The sequence below is a fragment of the Podarcis filfolensis genome (assembly GCF_964270895.1).
Source record: "Podarcis filfolensis genome assembly, chromosome: 7".
NCBI classification, from domain to species: domain Eukaryota; kingdom Metazoa; phylum Chordata; class Lepidosauria; order Squamata; family Lacertidae; genus Podarcis; species Podarcis filfolensis.
The window spans coordinates 80,864,854-80,892,661 of record NC_139603.1 but is presented as its reverse complement, the minus strand read 5'-3'; the positions used below and the strand labels follow the sequence as shown (position 1 = coordinate 80,892,661).

Here is a 27,808-nt window from a genome sequence, read left to right as displayed (position 1 = left end):
TCTGGGTTAGCGGAGTCTGTAACCTGAAGCGTATGTAACCCGAGGTACCACTGTATTATTATTATTATTATTATTTATATACCGCCCTATACCTGGAGATCTCAGGGCAGTTCACAGAATAAAATCAAAATATAAAACCACGAAATACAGTGGTACCCTCAGGTTACATATGCTTCAGGTTACATATACTTCAGGTTACAGACTCTAACCCAGAAATAGTGCTTCAGGTTAAGAACTTTGCTTCAGGATGAGAACAGAAATCGTGCTCCGGCGGCGCAGCAGCAGCAGGAGGCCCCATTAGCTAAAGTGGTGCTTCAGGTTAAGAAGAGTTTCAGGTTAAGAACGGACCTCCGGAACGAATTAAGTACTTAATCCGAGGTACATAATCAAAATAAAAACACCCCCCCCAAATACCCACATTTTAAAAGGGCATAGGATCCTCACGGCTTTTAAAGTAAGACAATTAACAAACCTGGACAGGAGTCATATCATCCAACTCCCCACCCCTCCCCTGCCTTAGATGCTTATAAGGGTAGAATATAGCATTGCAGAAAGTGTCACGCTTCCTTGAATTTACTGACCACATCACAAAAATCTCCCCTCTGTATCTCTGTAGATGGAAAACTAGCATGTTGGAGAACTGAGCTAGAACATTTCATCCTGAGGTGCTGCCTTTCCCCAGACAGTTATTTGGGGGGCATGTAGCGCACCTCCTGAAGTCTGAGCAACAACTGCACCATGGATTTCTGCTGACTGCCAAGGCCAGATCCTAGACTATATCACCACAAATGCTGGCTATAGAAACACAGCCTTAAGTGTGTGGGAAATGGGAGCAGTGGCGGTTGTGTGAGCTACTACAGGGGCTTGGAAACGCTGGGGCTTAGCTTGAAAATTTGCTCCTACCAGGTGGGTCCCTGCAAACGTAGCAGATGTATTGCTCCGGAATGCTGTCTTCCAACAATCCCATGCACACGCTGTGCTGCCAACACAGGCACTCTTCACACTGTGGCGGTGATTCAAAGAGAAAGGAAATAATGCATCATAACGTGAGAAGGAATTTCAGGTCCAACCCTCGCTTGGTTAAAATGACAACAACAACATGCAGTCATGGCTGGTGGAAACTTTGGTTCAAAGTATCTAAGGAGGCACCAGTCTCTGGATGCTTTGTCTAGAAAAAGGTAAAGGTAAAGGGACCCCTGACCATTAGGTCCAGTTGTGGCCGACTCTGGGGTTGCGGCGCTCAACTCGCTTTATTGGCCAAGGGAGCCGGCGTACAGCTTCCGGGTCATGTGGCCAGCATGACTAAGCCGCTTCTGGCAAACCAGAGCAGCACGCACAAACACCGTTTACCTTCCTGCCAGAGCGGTACCCATTTATCTACTTGCACTTTGACGTGGTTTCGAACTGCTAGGTTGGCAGGAGCTGGGACCGAGCAACGGGAGCTCACCCCGTCACGGGGATTCGAACCGCCGACCTTCTGATTGGCAAGTCCTAGGCTCTGTGGTTTAACCCACAGCGCCACCTGCGTCCCTAGCTTGTCTAGAAAGACGGCTTATAAATACTGAAACAAATAACGGTTAGCGATAAAGAGAACCAAGGACCGTCTCTCACTCATGTTTATTCCACATCTGATTTCTCAGAACCTGCTCAGACCTCAGGAAAACTGCTGACCCTCAGAGTAGATTGCCTGGAGTTAGAAGGGCCAATGGCAACTCCAGTATAAGGTAGCTTCAGCTAGTCCCCATAAATTGCATGATACAGAACTCTTAGAATGGTCTCTGGCAGAGGAAAATGTATTAACTGTGCCATTGTGAGAATTAAAAATATGTATTATCTCCCCCACCTCCACTGGGGAGCTCCACAGAGACTGAATGGAGGCGCAGTGCTAATTCAAACCTGAATCATACCATTCTATAAGGTTTTTTAAAAATATATATCCCAAAGGGAAAAAAGTTCTGAATAACTGGATAAAAAATTCCATAGAAAACTGTACTGCGAGCAAACTCCTTACCTGAATCATGAACCCATTTTCCTCATCCATTTCACAGATACACCTGACAATTTCATTGAGAGTGTCCTCCTCGTCCTGAGATTCTTCAAAATTGGTTGAATCAAAGTCCTGATTGTACTCATCGCCACTCAGCAGCAAGCTCTCGGTAGAAGAGTCGTCTAAAAACTCCATATCAGAGAGGTCTGAAATTTGAAAACATTACAGAAAACAATACAATTTGGCAAGTGGGTAGCATTGGATTACGGTAGATTGTGTGCATTTGGAACAGCAGACATTCAAACTTCCTCTTTGGATGGACATTGGTATGATGCTGTACTCACAAAAACTGCCTACTTCAAAAACAGAGTATCAATCTTATTATTTTACAGGTTAAAAAGATTTAATACCCCCCATGCTTTCATTCAGAGATCTTCCAACTCAGTTTACTATAAAGCAGGAACTGAAATATAAAACATCATTACACAGTAAAACACCAGTAAAAAAACCCACAAGCAGTAGTGCAATCAAAACGGAAAGGACTGGGATTTTTATTTATTTTAGTGAAGTCTTTACCCAGTGCCCAGAACTTGTAAAATGCAACACCAGGTAAGCCTTCCTGGGGAAAGCATTCCAGATATGGAGGCAACAAAACTGAAAAAGCCTTCTCCCTATTTGCCACCTGTGTGATGGGAGCACCGACAGAAGAAAAATAGGGGTGTGCATTGCTGTTGGGAAGCATTTTTTAAACAATAGTAGCCAAAAGAACAAGCTAACTTTGCTGATGAGTTCACTGGATGAGCTCAGGCAAGCTACTACCAAAAGATGTGGCAAAGACATCTAGATAAGGGTTGGTTCCCCCCCCCCCCACATAAGCAAAGCAAAGCAATTAGGTTTATAGAATATATAAGGGCATGCCAGCTACGCTGAGTATGTGTGTTCAGAGGCAGAATCTCTGAAATTATGAGATGCTGGAGCAGAAAAAACAGGAGATGACAATCTGCAACATGTCCTTTTTGCAAGATTCCAGAGGCATCTGGCTGGCTTAGGGAAACAAATGGGGACAGGCTACTTTTAGAGGGCTGTTATTAGGTTTAGGGTGGGAAATCTACATGAAGCACTTGGCTCATCTGAAGAGTCCTTTATAAAGAAAGAAAAATTACTCTTCAGAAATGCAAAAACAAAAAACTGATAGCTAAATCAGCACATATTTGGTTAATTCCTCAATTTAAGCAGAACAACATACAAGACAGGAAACCTACTTTCACCACTAAGGTCGACAGACAGAATAGCCCTTGGGTACTGATAGGATGTGTTCTTCTCCACGGTTGTGCTCCGTAGTGTCAGTGAGCTCCCAGAAGACCTAGTGAATGGAGAGGAGCACCTGTCCAAGTACTCGAGAGAACTATCGTCAAAATCTGAATAATCTGCAAAGTAATCACAAAACACACCACATGTTATCACTGTCTACCTACATCAAGATGGTTTTTGCTAACACACACACACACACACACACACACACACACACACACACCAAATATAAAAGGTAAAAACAAAAACCACCTTTGCTTAAAAAGTCACTCCTTTTAGCACTGTATCCACATAGTCAACAAAAGAGGTTTAAAGACTGTGTCAAGGCAAATCTTTTAAAATGTAGTATAAACACTGACAATTGGGAAACACTGGCCTGCGAGAGCTCCAGTTGGAGAACAGCCTTTACCAAAGGTGTCATGGGCTTTGAAGACACTTGAACTCAAGATGCAAAGGAGAAACGTGCTAAGAGGAAGGCACGCTTGGCAAATCCACACCGTGATCAACTCCCGCCCAGAAACCAATGTCCCCACTGTGGAAGGATGTGTGGATCCAGAGCTGGCCTCCACAGTCACTCACAGACTCACTGTTAAAATCATGTTTATGATTTTACTCCGCTATGAGTGAAGAAGAAGAAGCACATAGCTTCTAAAACTAACAAACAGGAAATAGCTACCTTAAGCAGATTCACATGGTTTTAGAACACTGCTAGCCTCCAACAGGCATTTCTGGATATGTTTGCACATTCAGGTAAGAAGTGATGAATTACAGCAGCATGAGTCACTTGCTCTTCCCTTTCCTGTGCTGTAACACGCAAAAATGAAACTTGCAAGTTTCCATTACAAGATGTATGAATTCTTGTATGGATTTCATACATCTTCCCATACGGCAGGTGTGGAAATGCTCCCTTCACACGTTACCCAGATGCACAAGTGATTCCTGCAATAACTTCTCACTCCTGTGAATGTGCAACGCAGGTCTGTCGCAGGGTTTTCACTCCAGTCCCTGATCACCAAATCTCAAGATGCCAAGATGACTGACAGAGATGTTTATGAGCAGCACATTCAAAGAGCAAATGCCCAAGAATAAGCACTTGATCGACATCTCACGTGTCAAATACAGAGGACACAACATGTTACTCTTGCATGTAACGCTAAGCCAAAGTATGGCTTAGCATGAATGAGCAAACATGTTGGTGCACATTTAGAAAACTATGAGTGCATAGCTGAGCCACAGTTTGGCTCAGTGCTACATCAGAACCTTAGCTCCTGGTTTGTCATGCTCCAAACAAACCATGATACCACTTCTCATAATGTCAAAATCAACATCGTGACATAATATAATAAAAACGTAATTTTTCGGTTGACCACCAAGTCCAGTATGTACAAAATACAAGTCCTATATAGTCAGTGATGTAGTACATTCTTTTCTAATTTCTTCATCTCTCTTGTATTTTGTATTTTTCTGGTATCTAATTTTTGGGAAGTAGTTCTAGGAGATAACTTTGTGATTGTTACTATACGGCCTATTACGTTTACGTGTGTTTTCAATTGGATTTGCTTAATATAGGCATAGGGCCTGGATGGCGCTGTGGGTTAAACCACAGAGCCTAGGACTTGCCAATCAGAAGGTCGGCGGTTCGAATCCCTGTGACGGGGTGAGTTCCCGTTGCTCGGTCCCTGCTCCTGCCAACCTAGCAGTTCAAAAGCACGTCAAAGTGCAAGCAGATAAATAGGTACCGCTCCGGCAGGAAGGTAAACGGCGTTTCCGTGCGCTGGTCTGGTTCGTCAGAAGCGGCTTAGTCATGCTGGCCACATGACCCGGAAGCTGTACGCTGGCTCCCTCGGCCAATAAAGCGAGATGAGCGCCACAACCCCAGAGTCGGCCACAACTGGACCTAATGGCCAGGGGTCCCTTTACCTTTACCTTTAATACAGGCATTCTGGTGATTAATGGTTTTGTAATTTGCCAAACAAACCATGAACAAAAACCAAGGTTTGTTACTGGCTTACCATTTGCTGGTTTGTTTATAGAATAACAAAGCATGAGCCCAAGCTTGCATGCAATACTAAGCCAAACCATGGCTAATGTCCTGGTAGAAACAGAAGCAGCTGGACCTGGCAAAGGAGCAGAATGGCTATAATTATCTAAATAGGCACCAGCCTGCCTGTCCTTCATGCTAGGCCATAGATTGGCTTAGTGTTGTAGGTGAATGAGGACACTGGGGCATGATGCCAAAAGAGCAATTTGGTCAACGGGCAGTATCTCAACAGATCTAATAAACACATCCTGAAGCAACACTGGAGCAATTTATGCTTAAAGCTCATAATGCATGGAGATCAAAGTAGCAAACAAAGTCTGAAACAGCAGGCAAAGTCTTTAGCTAGATTTACTATATTCTAAACTGTACCATGCTGCTTTGATTTCTTCTTTTTCTTTTTCTTCTTTTTCTGTTTCGACTTGTGATCTTTCTCCTTCTTCTCCTTCCTTTCTTTATCCTTCTCCTTCTTTTTACCTACATTGCAAATGGCAAGGATCGTTATTAAACAAAGGGCATCAGTGTAAAACAAACGCAGCCTGTTCCAAGATTAGGTCATGTGCTTCCAGCCACCTGAGAGTGGAACTGTTCGCTTACAACAGTACTTATGCCTATTTACTCAGAGGCAAGCTCTACAGAGACATACTGGGCTTACTAGTAAGCGTATTTAGGATTGGAGGTGAAGTGGCCAAATGTTTTCGATTTTCAAAGAAGAGGGAGTTTTAAGAGATGAACCAAGAACTGAGCCTTGCAAAAAAAAAATATCTACAAAGGCAATGAAATTTAATGACAATGACAAGTCGTAACTCAGAATTACATAGTTCAAGGTTAATTGTGTTTGAACGAGAGCAGCTAGACAAGGAGGACCTGACTGCAACAGCACTCTCCTCACCTGCAATTCCTAACAGCTGGTATTGAGAGGCATGCTGTCTCCAACAATGGAGCTACGCTACATATATCTACACCACTTCTACAAATTTATTTAATCCACTTTTAAAGCCATCTAAGCTGGCAGCCTTATGGGAGCAAATTCCATAGTTTAACTATGTTCTGTGTGAAGCAGTACATTCCTTTGTCCTGTGACCCCTTAAAACCTTAAAAAGCATTAACAGGTGAAAATAATAATAATAATAATAATAATAATAATAATAATTACTATTATTTTTTTATATATATATAAATATATATAACAGACAGGCTACATTCCTGCTTTCTCAAGCTACAGTTTTGTTTTTGCTTAAAAATTTTTTTGTCCATACCAAGCAGCGACGAGCATCTGTCTTCCAGCTTCGTTTTTCTCTCCGTTTTCAGCATTCCTGCGGATGTAAAAAAGGAAACAGAAGCTTAGCAGAACACTGCTGGCAACAGTGTGTTAAGTCTCTTGGTGGCAAGCACTAGGGACTATGCTTTAGTTCAGTTATACTGCTGGATCTGAAAAGATTAAACGACGGAGGATGAGAAACAAGGAAACGAATCGAAGAGAACTCACATTCACTGTTCTCTGAATAAGAGATGTAAGTGGGAGATATTTATATCTGTTGTAAAAAAAAAACGAGCATTTGCCATGCTAACGAAAAGGGGCACTGAATTATGTTACTCTGAAATTTCCATTTCTAAATTAGCTGTGGCCTCTGTGTATGACTATGATCCATTTCGTATGTGATTCTCTGGGCTAAAGAAGCTGCTAGAGATTATTATCTGAATACGTTTTGCACAGAAGGTAGAGTAAAGAAGGTGTTGCGAACAGGATGAGAGGTCCTGACATTAAAGAAGAGATGAATTCTCCAAGCCAGCACAGTAACCAACTTATCCTCCTGCATCTTTTCCTAATTCTTTGCATCTCAAGAATTCTGTGAGGCCTGAACAGCACTGAGAAGACAGATGTGATTTACTTTTAGATAAAGGGCCAGCAATCTTTTTAAGCCAGATTTTTTGAGAAAGTGCCATGAGAATCTCCCATTCCACTTGTCTTCCCCCCCTCCCCCAGAATTATTTGTTTCCTGAAGTAAACTTCAGCTTTCATGTATTGCTTTGCTTCTGGAAAAGACCGGCACAGTTTATTTGCAGTCTCCTTATGTTGTATACATTGGCAAATCATCATGCTTCCATTTCAGAAAACTGGGTGTGGCTGGGTTGCCACCAACCACGCAGAGCAGTATCAGAGATTTAAGCTGTTTCCAAAATGGTTGCTTCCGAAGATAGCTGAATGAAGGTGTAAGGAGAACCATCGCTAACTACAGTGGGTGGAATCCGACTAAATCACTGCCCGAGTGGAATGACTTCTGCAAGCACAACTGAACTTCCCCTCCCTCTCTACCCGCCAGAACAGATTTGGGGCAGGGGGTGCGAAGAAGAAGGAGGGGAAGTTCGGTGCACACAATGACTTAGTTAGATACAACTCTTAGTGACAAGGGGTGGCCCAAACATGGCCATAACTAAAACAGCAAATAGCAGGGCCCATTTCATTCACAATGTGGATTGAAAAGTGGACCCACGCACTAAAACAAGAGAATTCAACCAACCTCTCCTTACAGATAAGTGTACCTGAATGATACACAAACACACGCTCGTCGCATTCACACAATGTATTTCCTATATGAGTTAACGTACTCTAAACATACACAACGACAGCTGCATGGACGTTGGCAGCCCAGAGATGGAAAGAAGACAAAGTCCCTACCAGAGAAGAGTGGCAAATTAAACTGTTGGACTATGCTGAAATGGCAAAACTGACCGGGAAGCTCAGAAACCAAGAAGACCAAAACTTTAATAAGGAATGGGAAAGATTTATAATTTATCTTGGAGACCACTGTAAGCAGATGAAAACGTTAGCAGGACTGCAATAACACTTGTTGTGTAGCAAATATAGTGGAGACAACGGAGTAATATAAAATATGGACTACTGAATAATATGCAGTTGAAAGGGTTGACAATGGGACTTATGGAGGGGAGAGGGTGGGAAGTCCAGAGATTCAGAGGAACCTTTAACTTATACTTGAAAAATCAAATAATTTTTTTTCAAAAAAAACCCCACATACTCTAATATACATCTAGACAGCATCTTAAAAAGCAGAGACATCACCTTGCCAACAAAGGTTTGTTTAGTTAAAGCTACAGTTTTCTCAGTAGTGATGTATGGAAGTGAGAGCTGGACCATAAAGAAGGTTGATCGCCAAAGAATTGATGCTTTTGAATTATGCTGCTGGAGGAGACTCTTGAGAGTCCCATGGACTGCAAGAAGATCAAACCTACCCATTCTTAAGGAAATCAGCCCTGAGTGCTCACTGGAAGAACAGATCATGAAGCTGAGGCTCCAATACATTGGCCACCTCATGAGAAGAGAAAACTCCCTGGAAAAGACCCTGATGTTGGGAAAGATGGAGGGCACAAGGAGAAGGGGACGACAGAGGGCGAGATGGTTGGACAGTGTTATTGAAGCTACTAACATGAGTTTGACCAAATTGTGGGAGGCAGTGGAAGGGAGTGCCTGGCGTGCTCTGGTCCATGGGGTCAGGTCACAAAGAGTCGGACACAACTAAACAACAACAACAATATACATCCAGAAATGTTCTAAACGCAGTGGCCTATAGCATTCTGCATGACCTAATACACTCTTGAAAGCCGCTGACAAACGTTTTACCTGATGCCACTGGGGCTACTCTGCCATCAGTCGCCGCTTTAGAAGAATGGCACAACACCATCTGATTGTCTTCCTTCTCTTTAATGGGGTAGTCACTGCGGAAAGCAGCCTCCGCAGTTAACAGCGCCGACACATCCAAGTTGCGGCTTAAGTCAAGAGGGAGGCAGAGTCCGCGCTTCTCAAGGGAGACATGAGCAACATTGGGAACTACATAAAAGAAAGAACAGGATATTAAACGACAGACAAGCACCGCGTTCCTTGAGGTCGCTGAGTTACACACCTAACGTGGCACAGATCTCGTCTATTAGCCAGAAGCTCTTGTCTGGCAGGACATGTCTCGCGAAGGTCCTACGTTTAACACTTGGGATTCTCTCTGGTTCTTTACTTTAGACTGAAATACATTACCCTCCAGTAATGCTGGCGGCTGATTTGGGGCACTGATGGAGAACACTTTTTTATCAGTGACTGGAGAGGGAGAAGGAACTTTTTCTAGTGAACCATGAGGCAACGAACCAGTCGCTAAGCGCTGTGATCTTCTTCTCCGCTGGCTATTTTTGAAGGATCTAAGGGCACTCACTGGCTGTGATGGACCTAAAAAGAGACCTTGCAATGTTCATGAAGCAGACACAGGTCATCATCTTACTCTAATATTTCTAAGGAGGTCATAAGGCGCTTGCCTTAAGTGGTTCCCCATCTATCACAGCATCGCTCTTTACAAATAGAAAAATGGGGGATACCAGGAGACTAGAGGAATGGTTTTTAGCTTCAGTTAGTAGAAGCAGGCTTTTAATGAAAAGGCTTGCAATGGGGGGGGGGTCCCTTGTGATGGAACAAATCTGGCACAAAAGGTCATAGGCAGCACTAATATACCTAAGCTCCCTGATACATTTGATTTCTGACTCTCTCACTTCCTTCTTAACTGCTAGGAGAAAATTATAAACCAGCGATGCTGAACCTGTGGTTGTCTGTGTGTTGTTGGGGCTTCAAACCCCCATCAGCACAAGCTGATGACCAGAGATGATGGGAGATGGAATCCAACAACAACTAGAGGACCATAGGTTCCCTGTTCCCACAATAGGATGTTACAAATAAATGCAGAGTATACCATTTCTTAACATTCCTGAAGCAAGCAAAAAATGATAAACTTTCTGATACAAAACTGTTCCATTGTTTTTGCAACAATGCAATATCTGCTGAATGCCCTCTGTGGGATTGCAGGGCCTGGTAACTTTTTGGCAACTAATATTAACTTATTTGTTGCGCGAGCCTTTCGGTTAGGTTTTGGAAAAGCGCTCATGTGCCTATTGTTCTTTTACTTCGGTCTGAATGTACTAGATCGGTTAAAATCCTGTGTCCTTCACTGTTGCTTTTTATAGTTATTTAATAATTCCAATAGCATGTCAGCCACCTTGGAAAGAAGGTGTGTGCACACGCATGTGTTCCAGCTTATAACATCCTTGAGAAATTAAGTATGGTAGGTTTGATAATGCACTAAGCAATCGTTAGTTAAAACCAGGGGGTAAGTCAACATGCTTGCCAGGTGCTGTGGACTAGAACTTCCATTAAAACACAGGTGCCTGGCGAAGGATGAATGACAGAAGCCATATGTAATACAGCAAGATCTGGAGTGCATCGTATTAGCCATGCCATTGAAAGCCATTATTATATCACTGATTCAGTGGATCCCAATACTGGGCCTTTGGATTCAGAGTTTTAGAATTTTGCTCCTCACCCACTTCCTCCAACGCTACCACTAATACAGCAAGCTGTGTTTGCTATGCATATTGAAATGATCTCATAATCATGCGGATGTGAGTGAATTATGCTGGATTTGATTTATACACAAGTTATGCATAGGGAAGTTCCCAAGAGGAATGAAGGGTCCTTTGTTTTCCTTTGGTCAAATTCCAGGATTTTTAATTTTTTTTTTTTGAGGGGCGGAGGTTTACAATGGGTTCAAATTCAACCAAAGCAAAGCACTTTGCAATCTCACTGATTTCAGTGGAAGAAATTCAAGTCCGTGGTTAACTCTTCTGCTGAAAGCAACGGGACTGCAATGGTTTGGAGGAAGTGAACTCAGCAAAGTTAATTTCCACATATCTACATTCAAGCGATCACTTTAAAAGCTCGCACCACAAAGTCTAATTTGAAAACCTACCTCCTTTCAATGGCTTTCAATGTGTAATATATACAGGGGACTTTATGTTGCGCATTTTTAGCTTCTGTTGTTCTGCTCTTTTATTTATTAATTTTTGGAATGGATTCTTCTTTCATTTTATATATTGTAAACAACTTTAGATCCAATGGAAGCCACTTTATGGAAAATGTTTCTCAAAAAGCAGTGTATAAATTAAAATAAACACAGCTTAAGAAGCCTCATAATTGGAAAAAATATATATATAACCCCCAGGTTTAAAAAGATTGAGGGGGGGGGAGACCTGCAAAATGCTCAACTCTCTACAAAAGCTATAACTATGGTTTTCAGGTCTACCACAATAGCTGCAGATTGTTAAGAGGGATTCCCTTTACAGTGCTATCTTTGCATTGTTAAAAGGCATAAATCATCCTCAGTGAAGGTTACTTACCGACATCATGTGCAATCGCAACAAGTGTGGACGGCAACATTTAATGAGGGAAGATTTAGAGTGTCATTGACTGATGAAGCGTTTCAGTGCAAAAGGGGGCAGGGGGAGAGAATTACATTTGCACAAGCTGTTTCCCCCTTCTCAATTAATTAGCAGCACAATCCAACCAGACGTTAGGTGCGTGCAAGTCCCTTTCAAATCAGCGAGACTTGTTAAGTAGCTATGGCTGGATCGTAACATTCAGCGGAAGATAATTTTAACTTGGAGATGGAAGAAAGCAGCCCTAGGAAGTTTTGTGTGTGTCATTCTTCATTTCCCGGAGAGATGCAAAAGATCTAGAGCAGCGCTTGACAGAATCCCCCATTCTCTACTTTACCGCTGACAAGGGATTAAACCCTCTGGCAGGGAAATGTTAAATGGTACGGTCTGAAAAGGGGGGGGGGGCAGAAGAAAGCAAGCATTATCTTCATCCATTTCCCTACCAAAGGGACTTGGACATTTCTAAATTGCAAACATTTCGCTGATCAGTTTTCTTGCAGTTTTGTACATTCCTGTTCCCCCATCTAAACCAGCCTCCTTTGGACCCTCATCCCAGGGACTGAAACCTATTTTTTTGTTTGTCGTCTATAGCACTAAAAGTAAGAGGAATTGTCACACAGAGAGCAAGAGCCAGTAGGTCCAGCAGGCAAATCATGCCAGTAGATTTTCTCAAGGATGAGGGTGGGGGGGGGGGGACAACAACAACAGCCAAAAAAAAACAAACACCAACACCACACAAGAATGGCTCATCTTCTCTTTGAAGAATCAGGGCCTCCAAAGCAGATCAGCTGTAGCCTTTGCTGCTCCGTGTAACATGACGAGTTGCGCTCTTGCCATGAATTTCCGCCATCATACAAGTGCCATACTGTGTGTGTTTGATATTTCAGTCTTGGAAACAAATGGGTTTACCAAAACAAAAAAACAAAAAAAAAAGCCCCACACACAAAAAAACCCACAAACACACACAACCCAAAACTTCCAGGCAACCATATAGGAAAACTTTTGGAAGCGGCAAAAAGAGTTGGTTTGGGTTTTGTCTCCTTCCTCCTTTCAGATGACCGATGTGCAAGGAGTTTCCAGTACTGGCTACTAAGGATTTGGTGGTGGGGGATAACTTCAGTGGTGAACTTAATTGCATGTACTATCCCATGTCACACTTGCATTCCACTCTCCCAGCCCCCCCAAACCCAGTCTGTTATAAACAAGTCACATTCAAAAGGAAAGAAAAAAAAAGGAAAGAAAAATAACCACCCCAATGATGATTATTTCCCAATATGACTGTAATAGAAGTAATTATGGTATGTTTTAAAATGTCTGTGCTCACTAGTTTTATTTATCACAGAAGAAGGAAGCTGGGAGACCAGGGTCAAATCCTCCACTTGTATTAACTCTGGGGAAATTGGTGATTTAAGGGACTTTATACACCCTGCAGAATCTCCAGATTCTTGTTTGCATTTCTTGCTGCGAGCCTTTCCTGAAGACAAAGTTGAGGGCAACAGTGCAGATTTCTGAATGTTGGCAGAACTGCTAATATCAGCTTCATTTTTTTTCTGACTTTGAGGCTTAGGTGATATCTCCTGAATAAATAATAAGAAATTGATACTTTTATTGCAGTTTCTTCATTGCAGCTCTTGTATTCTATTTCGATTTATTTTTTAAAAGCAACTTCAGTACTTAACAACAGCACATTTTCAGAACATTCCCCCCCCCGCAAATAAATAATAATAATAATAATAATAATAATAATAATAATAATAAACAAAGTTAAGAAATAAGCAAGCTGAAACTTTAAAAAGGGACTCAGCCAAAGACCACAATCCCAATCCAGTGAACTGCTCCAGGGTGCAGGAACCAGGATATGCCCTTGTAATTTCCTTTTCTCGATTCCCCCCTCGTTTCAACAGAGAAAGACTGATCCCCACATGCAGTCCAATGCATGCGTGGATGGGCTCACTCTCTATAGAAAGGGGGGGTGGAATCTACACCTGCAGCCTACTACACATGGATCTCTGGATCAGGATGTGAGGCCGTAAACATGTCTTCAGTTCTCATAAACTGAACGCGTAGTGGCTCTTCAATCATACTAATACATTCGACAAAACCATTTTTTTGCCACGTTTCTGCAGACACCATTACCATAGCAACTTTGCCGCTAATTCTTCAAAGCACTAACCCCCCACCCAGCCCCTAGAAAGCAAGTATTCTGCTTTAATTTTTGTCAGCCCCAACAGCTTACAATTAGGTCTGTGGTTGTGGTGTCCCTGATTCTCTGCAAATTCAGTTCAATTTTAAAACAAGACATGAAGAGTCTGGCAGTGTCCCTTTATTATTATTATTAATATTATTAATTATTAAAAAACAACAATGATTAAGGATTTCCACCCCCGAAGTAATCTGAATGTCACCACATTTATTTGCATTAGGATATCACCCGCTTTCTCCAACAACAACAACAAAACATAACAAAAGCGTTGCAGGCTAATTAATTTGGAAAAAATCAAAGCATACTGCATTTTCGAACATGTGATTGTCTGCATCGTATTTTTGTCCAATAAACGTAAAGGATAATTGTGTCAAGACAGACCTATCTATGTTTAACAAATACTAGCATTTTAGGTTTGTAGCTACTTTCCCACATGGAGTTAAAAATGATTTTCCATCTGGTACGCAAGATCGCTGTGCAAGTAAAACCTTTCATCAAACCATAGAAGAAATTCAGATTATGTGTCACCGCTTTTGGTAAAAGCAAACAAATACAGCTGAACACCACACAAGAAGAGTCGCCACACTCCTAATATGCAAAAGCGTTCTCCAATTTTCAAACCTTTGTATACACAAGTAATGTAATTTTGGTATTGACTGCTTTCTCTTCCGGTGGTTCTGGACATTCAGAGTAAGAGAAGAGGAATGGACAACTTCTAAACTGAGCCATTTTTTATATAAACGTGCAAACCAGCCACCCAAGTGGGTACAGACATTTTTCACAAGTACATTAAGATTAATGTTGCATTTGGCATTACGGATGAAAGACAGGATAGGGTGGGTCTGCAAACGAGTATAAAGTCCTTAAGTTGTCCACCACTCGTGCTCTAGACACTAAAAAGCCACACTGGAAGTACCACATAAGAGCCTGGTGGTGTGAAATGTCCCGTCCAGCTACCAATGAACCAGCAATTCATGCACATTGAGAGTATAATTTTTTCATGTCCAACAAGGATTTGAAGGATTGCAGAACATATCTAGGCTGATTGAGAAACTTATTTACCAAAAATTAATTAGAGCCGTAACTTGTAAATAAATGATTTTATTGTTTATCTTCACATGTGTGAAAGACATCACTACAGCAACCATTACTTTCAAAGTTACAAAATTATTTAAAACAAGGTTTTAAAACTTGTTCTAATAAGGTGCTTAACCTCTTAACAAGGACAAAATTAAACATTAGAAAAAACCTTAAACGAATGTTACTCGTTCATCTAAGCAGTTGTTGCTCAAAAGGAAAGAAAACATGGCCCAACCCTAATACAGTTAAATAGACTACTGTACCTGCTTCATGTAACCTGAGGGTTTAGGGTTAAAACAGTTGTAAACCAGAAAAGGGGTGGGGGGATCAGCAGCCTAATAAGACTGCTGGCCTGAAATTCTCCTCTGTATTACACTTGGGGAAAAACTGAGCCATAATTTAACCATAAATGTTATCGCTGTAGACAGCTTAGCCATTGCAAAGTCATTCTGGCCCGAGACAGATTAATCCTGGCTCCGCTCAAAATACAAATTGGGAACCAGACTCATGAAAGAATGCTCTCCCTCCTCCATTCCTTTCCCCGAATTAACCACAGTTTAGAGTCATATATGCACTGATGCAGACCGTAACTAACATGTACTGGGGTTTCCTATAACCATGGTTTGAAAACCCACTTAAAACCATGGTCACTTGGGTTCAAAAGGAACTATGGTTTGCATTTATTTTGGTGCAACTTTAAACCATGGCTAATACTAGGTGGGAAGAATTGCTTTGAGGTGCTCATATGTCTGGCTTCCAATCTGTATGCCTTTTTTTTTTAAAAAAAATTATTATTATTTTGCTGGGAGCCAGTGTTACATCTGCCCAAGACCTCTAAGGTTTCACTCCTCAGTCGTCGTTTGTTTCAACGGAGCTAGTGGCTAACTTTAAAAAGGTGTGCAAATTCAGAATTTTCCCTACCAAAAAAGAATGAGTAGGGGAAGCAAAAAGCTCAAGTTTGGTTTCCCGTGAGAACATTTGCTAATAACTAAACAATTTATAAAAGAGAGTCCACATAACCAAAGTGTTTGCAAAGACACATTTCATAGGCTGTTAATTTGAAATGCTGACAACAAGCTGTAGATACGCAATTGTAAACTTCCGACAGAAACAAAAACCAGCCATGTTTCGTTTAAAATACACAAGTATTTTGTTGCTACAGAACCAAGTCGGCAAAACTGAGATAGTTTCAATAGTGGCTCTGCTTGGTAAGTTAAGGTTAGTGCTGCACTGTTTGCGGAAGAGTCATCAGGTTGTCAATCATTCCATAACTTATTTTAATTGGGGCGGGGGGGCGCATGTCTGCATTGTAGAAGGAAACTGGCTGCAATGCCCCAAACTATTTCCTAAGGGGCAGATTCATTGGGATGCCACAAAAAAAGATTGCTTTTCCATTATGTGTTGCCAGGCACATTTGGTGAGAAATAGTCTGTCTAACTCCCTGTTTCTTGCATACTGTGGTCTTGGTATATGTGGGTTTCTCTGCAGAATCAAATCCAGGTTTTGTAAGGGTGTGGAGCACTTGGTGTGGGCGTGGTTAAGAAGTGAGCAAGAGAAGAGGGCTTAAGGGGCTGGGTTTTCACATTTTGAGTGCCTTCCAGCACCTCTGCTTTTATGATGCCTACAACTACTTGATCAGCAATTTGGGGGCTGCAGCCTTTATCCTTAAATACGCGAGAAGAAAAAGGTAAGGGTGGAACTACATGTTACAAAAAACACAACGCTGCCACTGGAAAAATACTAATTCCTATGCTGAGTCTCGCCCCACACCCGCCAACACAAACACACATACCTTCCATAATGTCTGTTTCACTTACTGCATGTCCTGATGTCACTTGCAATGTGTTTTTCCCCCTACTCTTGCAGGGAAAGCACACGACATCAGGACAAGGGCTACAATGGCAAAGCCTTCAAATGGTGGGTCATGAGTCATGCTCTAAGTGCCACCACCACATTACTTTTTGCTTGTACAACTTTGGTTTTTTTAAACAAAAAACCAAAGTGGAAAAGGGGGTGGGGGTGGGGTGGACAGTAGGTAAAGCAGAGGGATAGGGAGACAGGAAGTGAAAAAAGAAAAAGAGCAAGAACAGTAAAATAAATTAGAACTGTGTCCATCTTGCAGACTGGAGCTAAACAAGAGTTCTGGATGCAAGGAGTTTGAAGGCTACTAGGCTAGATGTTATGGAGGTGACTCAATAGAAGCCTGCCATTTTTAGTGGCAGCCGTGTGTTCTTTGAAACATGCAGTACTGCCTTAAGAAGCTGCAACGCATAGCAACACATTCTCAGCTCTTAAGCAAAAGTAAAAATACATTACGGCAATGCATTGACACCGCAGTGACTCAAAAAGGGCTGTTAAGACCTAGTCACAATTGAACCCTAGTTTAGGGATCGGGAGAAGTTGTGGGATCTCTTTCTCTCTCACACACACAAACATTTCCCTTCAAACATACAAAGTGAGTTAAGGAGAGTATCAGATCCATTTTCATCTAGTTTGGGAGTCACACAGCTCCAAAGCCAGTTACAGAAGGGCAGGGGGAAATTGACTTCCGGTTCCATGGCCCAATTCCTAAATCCAGGCTCAATGGTGAAATCTGCACTGGCCGTTAAGTGAAAGCTGCAGATACCATAATTAATGCGCTACCAAAACCAGCACAGGTTTAATGAGGGGAAAGAGTGGAGAGGAAATGTAGTTGCCTATATAGGTTACTTCCTTTGACCCAATTATTTAACGCAATATGGAGGTATGTTTCAGAAAAGGGTTGGGGTTTGTTGTGAGGGGGGAGTGGTAGACGAAAAGCACTCTTCTTAAAAGGGGGGTCTTTTTTAAAAAGTAAAAAGAAACGAACTACCCACTAGACAACAAAAATCCACATTAAAAACTATATTAAGGCTCTGATCTGAATAAATTAAAAAGCTGTATAGATTTAGGGCTCTCTTTAGCTACCTTTCGGGCAGAATTAACTAACACAGAAACACTTCCTTGATTCATTCTTGCCTGAAATGTGCTGAACGTGGTAGTTTATGGGAAGGTGAACAGGAGTCCAGGGAACAACCCACATGCACCTGTGACGTCATCCTGTGGGTGTCTCCACCCACCCACAAGGGAAGCTGCCAGCAACTGGGTGGGTGGGGTTGCAGTCTATGTGGCCAAAGTGAGCATAACACCAATTCTTGTCCGCCTTCACTTCCTGTTTGATGCACAGGCTTCAAAACAGAACAGGAAGTCACAGGCACCATCATGCAATGGGTCTGTAAGTGACTCCAGTATGGCTTTTAGTTTACGGGTTCTGGCCAAGCAAAGGCGCACGTGTATAAACCCCGGGCGGAATCACTGACCAGAGCTCTACTTGCGGGGGGTGGGGTGCTGCAGGTAGAGTGACTTTAGAGGATTGCCCTCTTCTTCAAGAATGAGCGGGCAGGCTAGGTGAGCTATGTTGGCTCTGTTGACTGGGAAGCACCCAGTTCAAAGAGCTGCAAGCTGGAAAGAGCTTGGTTTTAAGCTGGAGACTGAAATTCTCCCTGACAATATGCCTACTCGTGAGTTAGGAGGCTGGGTAGCAACCACATAGGGCATGGCAGGCTACCTGCTTATGGACAGACATTCTTCTTCTGTTTCTGCATCCAAATTGCAGACCATGAGAATGTTCTGAAGAAATGGAATTTAATAAGCACGTAGGGGCTTAGAAGAATAGTTTGTCCTTCTCTGTGTGCACATGCCTATAAACTAACATATCTAGCACATTTTCAGATACAGGCTCATTCCTGGAAGTCATTCCTATGTGTCAACTAATAGCATAAAAGCAGCACCTACGACTGTGGTTACTTATCAAGACGTGTTAATAGTAGGCACAGCCATGCACAAAATGTGCGACCGGAGAAAACTCAACGGAGTGGAACAGGCTGGAGACAATGCGGCCATCCTCCACTTTAGATGTGGACTCAAACCAGACCCCTAAGATATTTTTAATGTCTTCTTTTTTCCTCGTATTTATTAAAAAATATACATCCTAGCAAAAAAAGGTATGGCTCATTGAACAGTTTCATAAAACACATACAAGTTTACAACACCAATTCTTACAATAGAAAGGAAACTTCTTACAAAAGAAGTTCTGGCAGATGTAAAAAAGAAACCCCAAAAAAACCCTGTGTCGAAAAGCACAAACTGAATTTGTGTCAAGGGTCTTCTAAGCCACTTGTGGGCACAATTCCAGCTATATTGAAACGGTACCTGGGGACAGACATCTCTGAGCTTTCGATTCTCGGGATGTTCGCCTATGAAAATAAAGGTAGCCACGATCTGGGACATCAAGCTGTCTGATCCAAAAGTCCATACCACAGAAGTCAAGCCCAGACTTAAATCTGAACCTGCTTCCATGCTATGCATCCTTAGGATCGCAGACTTACTTTCATTAACTCCATTTATGCAGAAGTGTAAACATAATTCTTTAGTCCCCTATTTACTTTCTGTCTGGCAGAGCAACGTTAACATCATGGACCTGATATTTCCCATGGTACATTCCAGTAGGACCCTTGCAAAAGAATCAAACTCTACAATTTCATACCTGCTCCAAGACTGGAGCTGCTTGTTTGTTGCCTTCCTTTTTTTCAGCACCATCAGCGCTGACGGCTTTGGATGCCAACAACCCTGCAAAAGAAGAAGGAACACAGAGATAGGATTGTTTTGAATTCACTTCTGTCTACTTGACGACAAGTATCATCTTATGGGTGGATCTGAGTAGACTCCGTCTACATGCTTTATGGAAACACAAGGTTTAAACGGCAAAGTCTGATGCTTTATTACTGACTGGTAGTTTTACGCTGTCCTGACATTGGCTTTAACAGAACCCTTGGTGCCCAAAGCCTTCTCTATATTCAGGTAAATGCATGCAGGCTTCAAAGTGAGGAGGGAGCATTCACTCAAGCCCTGCCATCAACATGTCTGCACCTGCCAACTCTGCTTCCGAGCTTCAGCAGTTGAGAGCCAAGATACGAAGGGAGATGCCAACTACATTCAGCTGAATAAGCTTAGAAGCGACCTGTGATTAGGAGCCTTGTTTTCCAGGACCCCTGCTGGACGTGAGAACATCTAAGAACATGGGTAGGCAAGCAAAGGCCCGCGGGCCAGATCAGGCCCAATTGCCTTCTGGATCCGGCCCGTGGATGGTCCAGGGATCGTCGCATGATCGCCAGCACACGCGTTCTTTCCCTCTCCCTTACACAGGGGCGGCGCCTCCTCCCTCCCTCCTCCTGGCTTCTCCCTGCCCTGCCTAGAGGAGGAAGGGGGCTGGGCTTTGTTGATGCCAGCAGCAGCAGCAGCGCACGAGCGGCTGCCATTCTAACCAGCCCCTCTCCGGAGCCCTTTCACACGCCGCTAATCGTCCCTCCGCCACTGCCACCAGCCCCTGCTGCTCGAAAGACACAGGTAAGCAGCCAACAGGGCTTGTGGTGCTCTTGCATCAATTTTTCCCCCCAAAATATAGTCCGGCCCCCCACAAGGTCTGAAGGACAGTGGACTGGCCCCCTGCTGAAAAGGTTTGCTGACCCCTGTCTAGGAGTGTGAGAAGAGCCTGCTGAATCAGGCCACTGGCACATCTAGTCCCAGGCCCTGTTCTCATAGAGGAGTAATAATAATAATAATAGTAATAATAATAGTAATTTATTATTTATACTTCCCCAGCCACTCTGGGCGGCTTTCAACAAAATATTAAAATACAGTAATGCATCACACATTAAAAGCTTCCCTACACACGGCTGCCTGTACATCTGGGATACTGGGGTCAGGGCTTGCACACATGCCCTCGACCCAGTTCAAGCCTGCATGCATTCTGATAAAACACGCGAATAAGAGTTCAAGGATCTTACTAAAATCAGACTTAGTATGTTCTCCAGCAGCAAGACCTGGGTTTGACTAAGGCCGCAGGAACCCTCCCAGGCTGGTTTCTTTCTTTTTTTAAAAAAATAGTGACCCACAGAGGAAAGTCTTCTCTTCCCTATACACCTACTGCTACTGCACTGCAGCTGCAGTATGAGCAAGCACACATGAATTCCACCTGCCAAAGCAAATTTGTATTTGCACGTTAGATGTCACTGGGCCCTTCTCACATCACTTGTTTTATAGCCCTTTGTACAGTGATGTAACAGGTAAGCAGCATCTAATTATAACTGCTGCAACAGTCAATCACAGGTAAAACTGCTGTTTTTATTCAGTGAGACAGAGATACAGTGGAACCTTGTGTTTTCAAACTTAATCCATTCCAGAAGACCATTCGGCTTCCAAAACATTTGAAAACCAAGGATCAAAGGGCTGGCTGAAAAGTCAATAGCAAAAAAAGGAAAAAAGTCTCGGGAAGCCGTTCGACTTTCAAAAATCGTTTAAAAACAGAAGCGTTCACTTCTGGGTTGTCAGCATTCGGGTTCCGAATTGTTCGGTTTCCGAAGCATTCGACAACCGAGGTTCCACTGTAACTGAAATGAATAATGACGTATTTCTTTGTTGCTCATAAAATCTGTTAATCAGTAGTCAATCAGAGTTTCAGTTGAATTATAAGGTTTGTAATAATAACAATTATTATTTGTTATTTGTACCCTACCCATCTGACTGGGTTGTCCCAGCCACTCTGGGTGGCTTCCAGCATATATAAAAACATAGTGGAAGTGTAGCTTTAATGCAGACTTGCAGATGCTGTCATACTTATGCATGATACAAGTAAACCTTGACCTTGATTAAAAGTATAAGGTTAATAAAAGCAGAGAGAGCAGAACACATTTATATGCTGCCTTCCAAAATATATTTGGATGGCCATGAAGTCAGTTTCTTATTATAAAGCAACAGGGTTTATGTGGTTTTCAACTTGAATTAGAAAACCCAGCAGGCAAGATAACATTTTGGCCTCTTTTTGATGGAGAAAGGCAAGCCAGAAGCCCAAAGCAATTAAACATGCTTTTCAGCTGAGCCTGCTTGTAAGTTTCCCTAGGTTTCTTCTAATCAACAGAAAATTCCAGTCGTGAGGAACAGCACTAATTGTTTATTTGAAATAATTTCTATCTTGTTCTTTCTCCTTAAGGAGAACTGAGCGGTGTATATTGAAAACAGTAACCAAACATGAACAAGCAGTGAAGTGGTAAGTAACCTGATCCCAAGCCATTTAAGGATTTATAAGGTCAAAATCAGAATTTCGGATTGGCTCGCAAATGAAGAGGCAGTCAGTGAAGTAGGGGTAACATGAACCCTCCTATATCCCAGCCCCATAGAAAGCCTGGCTGCAACATTCTGAACCAACTCAAGTTTCTAAATGGTTTTCAAACACAGGAGCCCCACAGAGCATGTTACAATAATCCAGGGGAGAGGCAACTTTAAGGCATGGATCACCATAGGGTCAAGAAAGGGATGTAGGTGGCAAAAACAAAACCCTATTCTTAATTATGCAAAGGTCTCCTGGTCACTGTCAAGGCCTGAAAAGCCAGGTCTAAGGCTGGGTCCAAGAGAGCCAGAGTATTTGGAGGGAGAGCAACCCGTTCTCACTGTCATTTCTTAAAACGTGGTTTCCAGAAATTTAACGGAGAGTAAGGATTAGACGAAGTAAACAGGGGCATGTCAGAAGTGACTAGGCATTCCAAGTAATGGAATCCCCTCCACGGTTCAACATATTTCTAACTATAGTACAGGATGTGGAGGGCAAACATCACTTTCATATCTTGGCTGCTACTGAGGACAGAAAGCTGGACTTGATACACTTTTCGTCTGATCCAGCAAGTCGGTTCTTATCCATCTAAAGAACAGCTAATCAACATGGCAATATGATCAATGCCACAGACATACAAAAGATCCCATTGTCTCCTAATACACACTTGAAGAGCACCTTATGTGAAAGACCCAAAAGCACAAAACCAATGAACAATTCACTTTTCAAAGATTTAGAAAGCTCCCCGACAATGCAAAATAAGCACAGCATGTGAGCATTTACACAATGCAGCACCTTAGAGTAGAAGTATGGATATTTGTAACAAACCAAGGCAAAAGCAGCCACAATGCCAAGTCTTAAAGGAGAGCTTACCAGTGATCTTGTTAAGCCGGGCCCTCTTTGCCTGAAATGAGTTGCCTAGGTTATTTTTCCTCTTGTGCGCCAATGCATTCTCTGCCTGTGCAAAGGCAATCTTTGGGACGTCCACTAGAGGGAATCCTGCGTTTATAAGAGATGAAATCACAGAATAAGGTCATATTTCAAAAAACCTTGCCCAAACACAAATATATTGTGCAGCACAGTAAGACATTCTGAAAGAATATTCAAAAGTGTCCAACAGCTTTATCTGATTTTTTAAAAACATGGAAGTTCTTCTGCTTGCAGTTGCTGTTTCATAAATCTAAGCCACCCGGGGAGGTAATAGACAGATTACTAACACCCACCCACACAGTCTACTTTTTCTGCGACAGGGTGGGGAAGGATGTATAAAAATTTAGTTGTACCAAGTGTCTCACTGGATGTAGGCTGCTCTTCCTTCTTCTGAACTTCCTGGACAATTGCTGAGGTTGACGTTTCTTCCTTCTTTGAAGGAACTTTAAACCACTTTCTCTCCTCTTTGTCTTTATTGCTGTTCGCGCTGGTCCGAGGTTTAACTCCCGCTTTGTTTTTGGCAGCGGCCACCGCCGCAGCTTTGACCAGAGCGATCCAGTCCTTTCGCCGCGAAGGAGAAAAGAGGGAGAGAACAAGGGGGTGAACTAGGCCAAAATGAAATCCAACTGTGACTAAATGGGTCTTGGGAGAAAGGGAACTTTTTTCATGTTAAATGCATTTTTATAGATTGGCGCAATCCACTGAGTTTTCCATTTTCCATGCAAACTGAAAGGAAATATATACCCGTCACATATTTTGTACAGGCTGCTACGTAACATATAGCATGTACACATGCATGCAAAAAAAGAGAGAGAAGCAAATTTTTTTTTGGGGGGGGGGGGGAGGCAGCAGCTCTTAAAGCCGAAAACACCAGTTTAGCTTAGCCGTTTTTCTCCCTGGCACTCAAAGATGCTAATCATATTTCTTAAGCATCTATAAATTTGGCACTGTACAAACCAAGACATAGAAAATATGCTTTATACTAGGTCAGACTATGTGTCCAGCTAGCCTAGCTACGTCTATTTTGACTGGTAGAAGCTCTGCAGAGTCTCAAGGAACTTTCACATCACCAGTGTTCAGAATGAACCTAGAACCTTCTGTATCAGTGACGTACATTTTCAAGAAACTGTAAACTGGGGGGGGGGGATCCTATTCCAGGGTAATTTGTGTAGGATAATATTCAGCTTGCTTTGGAAATTTTTCTTATGTCCTAATTTGGCATGTTTTCTCACATTTTGTAAACAAAGCTATAAGTTCTGAAACTGCCAAACCGGTGTAATATTGCATTTGCGAATGGCATATGTTTATTGTTAGCAATGAATTTAGGAAGAAGAAAATGTTCTGTGGAAAAATAAATTTAGAATTTAAATTCTATTTTTCTTCCCCACCAAAACATTCCTGTCCTACAGGCAAAACAACATCTCTTATGATTCTATCGTCTCAACTATCTCCTCGATTTGCTAAGGTTAGTGCTCAAAAAAGGGAAACATACTTTGATAACTTAGCTAGGTTTTCCCTTAAAGCAAGATTACTGCATCCCACTGCAACATCATTAATTTCTCCCCAGGCTTTTAAGCTGTTCTTTGAAGGAAAACATCTGGAGCAGTTAGTGATAAACTAGCATCTCCTCTGTTCCATGACCTACTGTTTTGCAAGCACTACAGAGATCTGAGAATCTTTAAAGGTGGAATCAAGGGCTTGATAAACATAGCATGTGTAGCCTGCACATGGATGTACCCATAGTACATGTAATCTAAACGCTCAAACACACCTTGCATGAAGAAAGAAGTTTTATGGGTGGGATTATTTCACACGGAGTTCAATCTCTGACAAACTGGCTGCATGTTATTTTTCCAACACCACATCAAGGGAGAGCTTTATTTTACAACAGCCACCTTCACAAGATCAGCTTTGCAAAGAAAGTTTCAGACCCACAGTAAAGCAGACAGCAGTCTGCTTTGCACATAATGTTAAGCCATAGTTTAGTTAAACTTCTGAACCTAGCTCCAGCAAATCTTGAATTTCTGGCAAAATAACACAACATGAAGTCATGGTTTCTTGTTGGCTCACAAACCATGGCTTGTTTTTAGCTATGGTTTGGCACTACTTAACAGTGTTGCTTAACCACGGTTTGTTTGATTACCACACCTCAAGATGCTTGCCAAGCTAATTTCCCAAGCTTTGAAGAAATAAGCCGTGGCTTGTATGCTTATCTGACAGAGCACCCAAGGTTTGCTGAACAAACCACAGGGAAAACAAACCACAGCCAGTGATTCCATGCCTTCCAGACACTTATTCCCCAAACTAAAGCTGTGTCACATGAGAGCTATTTTACAGAATGGCAGCATATGTATTTAGGTGCCATCTGAGTGACACTGAAGGCAGACTAAATTACCATTTATGTTTATGGTCCTAAAGTCTATTAATTAAATATATCTGAATAAAAGCAGCCAGGCTGAATCAGACTTGACAGTCCACTTCTAATCGACTACCCTGTTTCCTATAGCTGCCTGTCATATGTCTCACAAGCAGGGCATGAAAGTGACAGCACGTCCCTGCTGTTGCCCTCCAGTAACTGATATTGAGTGGCAAACTGCCTCTAAGCAGAGACCATAGCATTCAAATCTGCTTTTATTAGTGTTCTTTCATTTCTTTTCAATTCAATGTTTTGCTACACAGTCATCCTGAGACACAATTTTCCGAATGGGGAGCATGATACTGGAACGATGAGAAGAGGGGTAGGTTAGTAATGGAAAGGAAGACTGAAAACAAGCGACTTGATGGGAAAACATAAGTTTTCCTGGCAGGTGGGATGTGTGTGTTATTTAGAACTACAGGTTTTAAGACCTGTATGAGAGACCTGCTCCTAGACTCTTATTTGGGAGCTACACACACTCAGCATATCTCTACCATTATTCTTAAAAATCTGCTAACATATCCTCTTCCTGCAAATGTTTGGCTTTATCACCTTTCCACTGTCTTTAAATTAAAAAAAAAATGTACATTTAAATGCAAGACCGGGGAAAAGGAAACAACTGTTAAGACACTATAATAGCAAGTTTAATCAGAAAATAGATTATACTATCTTTAGAGTTGGTGGCTGATAAAAGTCATCTAATAACCATTCTCTACATGGCCAGCCGCAATAAGGTTTCATGGTGAATCTGCATACAAGAAATCACTATAATTAACCCTCAGATAAGAGTTATCATACTGTTTGAAGTTGCCACATTTCCTGTGGGATTATGTCAAAATCAATCCAGAGCATGATAGTAACTGCATGTTAAATCTGCATGCAAACATCAGGATGCTATGGAACCAAAACCTTATCTCACCTGTTCATAGGGTTATTTCAAAAACCCACATATGTCACTAAGGCAGGGAACCTACAGCCAATCCTAGCTCCACGACACATATATCTATACAGCAACACATTTGTCACATTCACACTTTACATATTTAGGCATACGTCTAAGTGTAATTGGAAAGCTGCCTATAACCAGCCACTGGCACAGGCTACTTAACTACTATTTTGGCTTCTTATATTCATAAATTCTCTCAAAGTCTAAGGCTATTTAGAGTATAGGCAAGCTATTGCATAGCTTTTCAGGACAAACGTGAACTGAATTTAAAAACAAACAAACAAATAAATAAATAAAATTTGTTTGTGGGAGTTCTGGTTTCACTTTGATTTTGTGAACTGAACTAAAAAAATGTCCAGCATTAATTTTCCATGCTGGATAAATCAATAGTTTTTCAAATTGCTAAAGTATTTGAACTGAAATTTGTTTTTTGAAGGGGCGGGGGTAGGGAATAAAGCATACCTAACGTAGCTTACATTTTATACTTAAAAAACTCGGCTTGCAACAATTTGCAACTTAGCTTGCCAATTATTTCTACTGGAAAACTTGTAAATATTTTTAAGAGATGGCAAATCAATACAAACACTTCCTTAAACTGTTTAAATTTTAAAGGCACTAAAGAGCTGTGCAATTACATTATATATGCATGCATTATTCCCAATGACAGCCACCTGAAAAACATTACTTACACCTTTGGGGCTACCAGGTTTTACTGGTATTCTATCCCCTGAGTTGAATCCAGGCTAATTTATTTAGCTTCCACTGAAATCAACGGAACGAGCCAATTAATGACTAACTTGACCAACTGATTTCAATGCGACCTGCAATCAGTAACTCGGTTTGGATACGACCCATTCATTGTTATGAATGGATAAGGTTGCAGCGAGACCACTGCTGGATCAGGTCAAAGGCCCAACTAGTACAGCAACCAGTTCTCATTGTGGCCAGCTGCACACTTGTGATTCCTAGAAACAGGTATTCAGAGGCAGTATAGAAAACATGGCTGTCATGGCTAGTAGACATTGCTAGCCTTATCTTCCATGTATCTGTCTAATTCCCTTTTAAATTCATCTAAGCTGGTAGCTATCATCACATGGGAGGGAACTGCCTTGTTTAACTATGCACTGTGTAGAGAAGTACTCCGGCATAATCCTATGAAACAATGCGTTTTCTGAAATGGGTTATTTTCTGTATGAAAGCACAGCAGTGGGAAAGTTTGTGGGACATTTCCACTCCATTATCAGTGGCTAGGGAAAAAGGTCATGTCTTATATAACACTGTCCAGAATTCCAGCTGGTGGGTGATAGTGATCTTGCACGTGCTTTTCCCACCTATGTATTAAGAATCTGTGCTCCAAAATTAAATGTATTCAGATATGCTCATAATTTAGATGCCCCCCCCAACTGTGAATTTTAAAAGAGCTGCATTACGCAGGGCAAAGAGTTTCCCC

The 27,808-nt window shown here is 41.9% G+C and overlaps 1 protein-coding gene and 1 long non-coding RNA gene across 6 annotated transcripts in view; both read right to left on the bottom strand.

The window, feature by feature from the left end:
* The window catches only part of PHF20L1 (PHD finger protein 20 like 1), a 58,519-nt gene that overhangs the window by 12,190 nt on the left and 18,521 nt on the right, over window positions 1–27,808 (bottom strand). For 2 of the 5 annotated variants that reach the window (XM_083621939.1, XM_083621940.1), the window contains 11 exons: window positions 23,350–23,557; window positions 22,940–23,065; window positions 19,448–19,530; window positions 12,925–13,177; window positions 9,490–9,567; window positions 8,977–9,183; window positions 6,596–6,652; window positions 5,709–5,813; window positions 3,250–3,414; window positions 2,012–2,193; window positions 904–1,003 (listed from right to left, as the gene is read on the bottom strand). In XM_083621939.1, the coding sequence (XP_083478065.1) occupies window positions 904–1,003; window positions 2,012–2,193; window positions 3,250–3,414; window positions 5,709–5,813; window positions 6,596–6,652; window positions 8,977–9,183; window positions 9,490–9,567; window positions 12,925–13,177; window positions 19,448–19,530; window positions 22,940–23,065; window positions 23,350–23,557 (1,564 nt within the window). Of the gene's footprint in view, window positions 1–903; window positions 1,004–2,011; window positions 2,194–3,249; window positions 3,415–5,708; window positions 5,814–6,595; window positions 6,653–8,976; window positions 9,184–9,381; window positions 9,568–12,924; window positions 13,178–19,447; window positions 19,531–22,939; window positions 23,066–23,349; window positions 23,558–27,808 lie in introns of all 5 variants that reach the window. The other 3 variants (XM_083621942.1, XM_083621941.1, XM_083621943.1) reach the window with 2 other exon arrangements.
* LOC310766286 lies at window positions 10,245–12,918 on the bottom strand. Its single transcript, XR_014550018.1, has 2 exons — window positions 10,709–12,918; window positions 10,245–10,673 (listed from the first exon to the last, which is right to left on the bottom strand). It is a non-coding gene; the product is annotated as an uncharacterized lncRNA (long non-coding RNA).